The sequence below is a fragment of the Cariama cristata genome, unplaced genomic scaffold (genome assembly GCF_000690535.1).
Source record: "Cariama cristata isolate BGI_N322 unplaced genomic scaffold, ASM69053v1 scaffold12457, whole genome shotgun sequence".
NCBI classification, from domain to species: domain Eukaryota; kingdom Metazoa; phylum Chordata; class Aves; order Cariamiformes; family Cariamidae; genus Cariama; species Cariama cristata.
The window spans coordinates 35,037-41,062 of NW_009624975.1; the positions used below are offsets into that span (position 1 = coordinate 35,037).

Here is a 6,026-nt window from a genome sequence, read left to right on the forward strand (position 1 = left end):
CTGCCTGTGCCACTGCTGGGGCACATCCCCGAGCGCTGCAAATGCTCTGTTCCCCGCTCTGTCTCCCACATGGGCAGGCAGAGTGTCCTCAACCCTGTCCCACCCATGGGACAATGCAGGGAAGGCTCCATGGGTATGGCTTGGAGCCGGTCCCCCCTCCCTCTTGCAAGAGTCACCCTGGGCAGCACAGGGTGCCCTGGCAGGGGGACAGGGCTGGTGCCAGCCCCACGGCTCCCCAGCAGAGCCCTCCCAGCAAATCCATCTCCACTCATCCCCTTCCACCACCCCACCCATGTCCCACCTGCCCTGTACTTTGGCCCCAACTCTCGTCCTACTTCGTCCCTGCCCTCAATCGCTCATTCATTCTGTGTGTAAGGAAGGAGACAGCACATTGCCAAATTAGCTATCTCAGAGGAAATCTATCGAGTTTTATTGAGCTGCCCGTTATGGGGCCTGGACTGTTAGGCGCAGTCCCTGTGACGAGCATGCAGTGCTAAGGCATGGTGACCGTCCGTCCGGCGCTCCTGGCTGCTGTCAAGCGCCTCTTATTCCTCAGACCAGAGAACCTCTCATCCAGGGTCAGGCTGGTCTGCAGGGGAAAGGGAGAGCGAGTCAGTCCCACGTCTTGTGGCAAAGCACGGCCAGACTTGCAGCGGGGTATTGATTAGAGCCCATCAGTCAGGACGGTGCTTCACAGCCAGTTAGTCAATTAAATCACTCAACACACGGAGACAAGGAGCTCGACAGACTGTGTGCGGCTGGAAAACCTCCAAGCAGCGCCCAGCCCCAAGACACTGGGTGTCCTCGGCAAGAACAGGAGCAAGCAGATGGCATTTGAGCACAGGGCATCAAGTAAAACCAAACCATCCAGACAAGAAATGCCGGCAATGAAGAAGGTGGAGCAGGATTTCTGACCTGCCCCGGGGCTTCTGGACCATACTCCAGCGTAAAACGTGGCACCAAGGTCACCAAAGCAAAGAGAGAGCAAAGCCCAGAAGTGCTGTGTGTCTCTGAGGAGTGGGGAGCACCAACCGTGAAATAGTCCCCCCCGGCCAGGACTGCTCACAAGCAGCATCTCCCCGCTCCGAGCAAGCACATGGACAGGCCAAGAGGAGCCAACAGAAGGGGGAAAATTAGGCTGAGTCTGTAGTTGCTGAACAGTCTTCTCAGGTGCCTTCAGTTTTGTGAGCAATCTAGCCAACGCGGCTACAGGACTTTCTTCCCAGGTTATGCTAGATAAACCAAACTGGCAGCCCCAAAAACCTGAGCGTGATGCGAACAGCTTAGTGGTAGGGCTGCTGCAGGGTGCAAGGCGTCGCCTGTCCTGTCGATAATCCTCTACCTGGTTGGCCATCGCGCGGAAGTTGAATCTCAGCAGCACCCCCTTGGGCTGGGGCTTGGCTGCCCGTGGCGGGGGCCTCTGGTTTCGCAGGAAAGGGCGCTTGGATCCAGGCCTGGGGAAAGCACAGATCTGCAGTCACTCAGGATGCTAAGGCAGCTCACTTCCTATCGTCTGCAAACCAGCAAGGAGTAAAGGAGACACCTGCATGCCCCATACATCCCATGGCATGACTCTCAGCAGCCTAGGTGGGTCTAAAGCATTCCAGAAGAGCTGTCGTGCAGGCAGAGTTCCAGCACCGGGAACTGTGTCATGTCAAGGCTATCACGGGGTGCTCCGTGCACCCAGGACATGTCAAGTGCCCTCACCCACCCTTCTTTCTGCCTCTAGCTGGGTGCTGGGTCCTGCAGCTGCACCGGCTCAGCCCTGGGGTGCAGCTGCTCCCTTCCAGCCGCTGTGCCCCTCTTACACAGCGAGCATGCAGTGACCTTTCAGGGCGCATGGCATTTCCCCCGTGACACACCACAGCGAGCATCAGCAGACTGCCACCTCCTACACGCTCTTGGTGCTTCCATTTCTCCTTACTCTGGACAACAAATGTACACTCATTATAGAAGAAGCAAAGCTGCAATAATGCTAAAGGGATTTGCAATGGCTTTTGTAGGGCTCCCATCCTAACAAATCACCTCATTTACTTACGCGCCGGTCTGGCCTGCCTGGGGATTAGCCACAGAAACCGTCAGAACTGCTCCAGGGCTGGGTTTCACTTGCCACCTGCCAAGACAGGGAGAAGTATCCAGCTTCGATTTGAGCGTGAAAGAGCGTGTCATGTTTGCAGCGTGCCTTTGCTCACCAATTACCTTCTCATCCTTGGTGGTTTCCCTTCTCCACTAGCATCCATCTGCTGTGAAATATATTAAAAAAAAAATTACTTAAAAGAATTAGCTCTCAGAAACAACGATTCCTTTTCCAGTATTTCATTTGGTGTATCTGAATAGCTCTTTCCTTGCACGTTGTCATGAAATTTGCTAATTTGGGGTTTCCTGCTGGCACAGTGATCTGTATGGGGTGGCTTTACTTTGCCCCACTTCTGCTACTTTATAGGCTGCAAGGTTTACTTTTATCACCTGCCCAGGTTTTATCTGCCAGCTGCCAGAATATTACACTGCATTAAAAATTGCATGTCCTGCAAATACTTTCCTAAGAATATATTAATAGTTAAAGTCATCCATCTCTCCCAGTTACTTTTGGAAGCAAAGATACAACTGGGCAAAGGCTGGTAAAACTGAAGGCTGGTAAAATCGTCACCATCACCACGTTGCAGAAAAAGTCTCCATACTGACCCCTCTCTGAAAGTTGCCTTTGGAGAACCGCTGCTGCGTCTGCTTCTGCTGGAAGGCTGGTCCCCTGTTTAGCAGGAAAGGTCTGCTGGTAAAGGAGGAGAAAGGGACATAGGTGAGTATGATGCCAGGTCTCTCCTCAAGTTTAATGCTGAAATACTTAACCCAGTGTGGTATGAGAAGTAGATGAGACCGTGTGCTACCAAGTTCAGCCCAACAGGTTTTTCTGCCAGCAAAGGATTTCAGAGGAACTCGTTTTTCTGCTCAAATGAAACAACAGCCTGTATTTGTTCTGAACTGTGCTCATTTAAAAAAAAAAAAAAAAATCATGGAAGAAAATCGTAGAAAAAAATCTGGTCAGAAGGGACCTCTGGAGGTCATTCAGTCCCCGCTCTACTCAGAGCAGAGAAAGACAGGATTGCAACGGAGCTTCCTTTTGAGCTCAGAGAACACAGGACCACAATGAGACAGGCACCGAGACTGTGCCCGGCACCCTGCCTTCCTCACAGCTCCTGGGGCGCAGGGTCTGCTCCTGCAGCCCCTCACCACGACAGACTCCCTCTCCCTGCCTATCCCTTAATGGTTGGAATTTGTATTTCCTGCCTTTATGAAAATAAATGCCCTTTCACCCTTCAAAAGTCTTCCCCGAAGTGACAGAGGAAAAATTTTAATAAAAATACAATGGTGACATTTTCCGTGCTTTCTAAAATAAAATGACAGATCTAATACCTGAATTATTAACTATCAGCACAAGGTCGTTTTATTTCCAGGTGCTTTCCTAACATACCTAGGGGTATTTTTCTCATGTTGTTCGAGCAAATGGCTATAGCCACTCCCAGCTAGCACAGACTGAGAGCAGAGCCCCAGGAGCTGCACAGGGAATTGCTGAATACAAAAAAAAGCCCAGAATTACCAAAGATTTTACCTTCTCCCCGGGACATGGGTGCTGGCAGCAGCTGCTCTGAATCTCTTGGGGCCTGGCGGTGGTCGTCGCCGTCCCTCCGGCTGCCCGCTGCTGCTGCTTTTGGTGAAAGCATCGTTGTTCTTGATGCCCTGGAAGAGCAGCGAGAGCTCAGCAGTTGCCACCCGCGCCGCAATCTCAATGCACGAAGAGGGAGCGAGCACGAGAGTCAGCACGCAACCGCCCTTCCCTCCGCTACCTGCCGCTGCCTGAAAAGCTGGTGCATTTATTTGGCATTTTTGTTTGGGTCTGCCTAGGAGGAAATCCAGCCTGCTCCAAAGTGCAGGTGGTGATTGCTGACACCGCTGTCTTTCCCTCGCTGCTCTCAGATGCATTCGGTGCCACTTGCAATTGCTTCAAAGGGGGCTCAGCCCCGCACTGTGTGCTCTGCATTCCCCCTATTCTCATTCCCAACTGTTTTTCCTTTGCAGGTTCTGCAGTCTTCCAATAGAACAACCCTGCTCTGCAAGTGCTTTTTTTTTTTTTCTCCTTTGATATTTTCTTGATGGGAAACTGATTCCTCACTAAATCTATTAAAACCTGGTCTCTTCCGTGGCCTTTTGTATCTATGGCAGGAATATTTCTACAGAGCAGCGCTGCTGTAGTCTCAACATTTGGATTTAGTATACACTGTTGTCAACAATCAGTATGTGTGCCTCAGTTCCTGGGCATGAAACTGCAAGTACCAGGAAGAATGTTTCATTCCAATAATGCAGAAATACAAAAAAAAATAGTCCCTGGAGAGCAAATCTTACACAAGCCAAGCATTATAGCTTTGCTCAGGTTTCTTTTCGGTCATTGACTCTTTCTTGTTTCGACATGTACGTTGCCCGGTCCAAGCCCTGAAGCATGAAGCACATCAGAAGACCCCTCAGCAGTGTAGGTCATCCTGTAGCTACTTAGACAAACTGCCACAGGCTCTATCCCATTTATTTCTGTGGGACAACCACCACCACTGTTACTACCCACTAACCGAGATGTGTTTCCACATTCTTCCCACTTGGTTTATTTCTGCAAAATGGAAGTTACCGCAGAATTATGCCTCCTAGCAACTGCTTATTACTTTCTGTTAATACCCAGCCACACTCAGTATCTGAGTCATCACAGTCTTTATTTTCAGGAATAACCACATTCCATGCACATCCATGCTTAGTTCAGGGCTCTCTTATTTATACCCCCGGGACACAGCCATCAAATGTGCCATCATGTTCGCCACCTTGGCGGTTTTTTAAAAGCTTACTGAGCATATGTGACCTCCTAATTGAGTGGATTTCCATTAGTGCAGAAAAAACCAACCCCTTCTCACAGAGGACTATCTACCTGCTTGATTTCTACCTTCCACACCAAGCCATTTTAATATCAGTGACACTCAGAAGAAAGCTGTAAGAATTACTTTAATGGTGAACATGTCCCTTCCTTCCCATCTCTCACGTCTTAAAAATAACTCAAAAAACAAATGAAAATATTTCAATTTTTTTTAAAGTGTTTTTGAGCAGAGACAAGACCTAAACAGTTAAACTTGAAAAAGGGAAAGTCATGAGTGAAAAAAAATGCATGTGGCCAATCTGACCCATGGCTGTCACAGTACTGGGAATCAGTGTCTCTGGGGGGATACCCACTTGCTAGTGAAACGTATGTCTGAGCCAAAGCCACCTGAAGTCAACAACATGCCATCCTTTGACTTCACTAGACCTTGGAAAATGTTCTGGGTGCAGAACAAATAATGGTGAATCTTAACGGTAATAGTAAGATGAGATGACATGGAATTTGTTTTTAAGGAAATAATTTAATATCTTTTAAGAACATAGTTTTTAAAAATCTTTTTTGTAAAACCCATGGGAACTGATTCAGTAAAATTATGCCAAGTCCTAAGCTTATAAAACCAACTGGAAAATTGCTATTTTATATGCATATGTGTCTGTACTCACCTATGCATACAAATGCTGTGCACACGCATATAAAAGATGGTGCCTATAAATTTTTTATGTAGATTGTTCTTTGGGGTGATCCAGGATCATAAAATCCAGCAGATTTCTACATGACATTTGGAAACAGCTGCACCTTCCTTACCCCCTACCTCTTGAGCCGATGCCTGGCGATTTAAAGGGCTCACTCCATTTAATGAGGCAGCTGCTCTTCTCCTGGGACCGGGCACAGTATTCCTGAATTGCCTCCGATTGTATTGTTGTTGTCCAAACCCTCTTCTAAAACGGTTAGGTCCTATGAAAATAAACTCTTATTTTAGCATCCTTCAAAACTTGATTTATGATTACAGTTTTGCAAATGGATTACAAGGTTAACTTAATATGATATAGGAAATATATAAATATATATATGATATATATATATATAAATAGTGACGCAAGAATAACATTAATTTATTCCA

At 47.9% G+C, this 6,026-nt stretch overlaps 1 protein-coding gene across 1 annotated transcript; it reads right to left on the reverse strand.

The window, feature by feature from the left end:
• Positions 1 to 493: 493 nt before the first annotated feature.
• LOC104164167 (UAP56-interacting factor-like) lies at positions 494 to 5,860 on the reverse strand (the record flags this gene model as incomplete). The annotated part of the gene is made up of 7 exons (XM_009703419.1): positions 494 to 589; positions 1,343 to 1,454; positions 2,039 to 2,113; positions 2,200 to 2,243; positions 2,683 to 2,764; positions 3,605 to 3,732; positions 5,718 to 5,860. Coding segments are annotated over 7 exons (680 nt in total), but the record flags the coding sequence as incomplete, so codon positions are not given.
• Between the last annotated feature and the right edge of the window lie 166 nt (positions 5,861 to 6,026).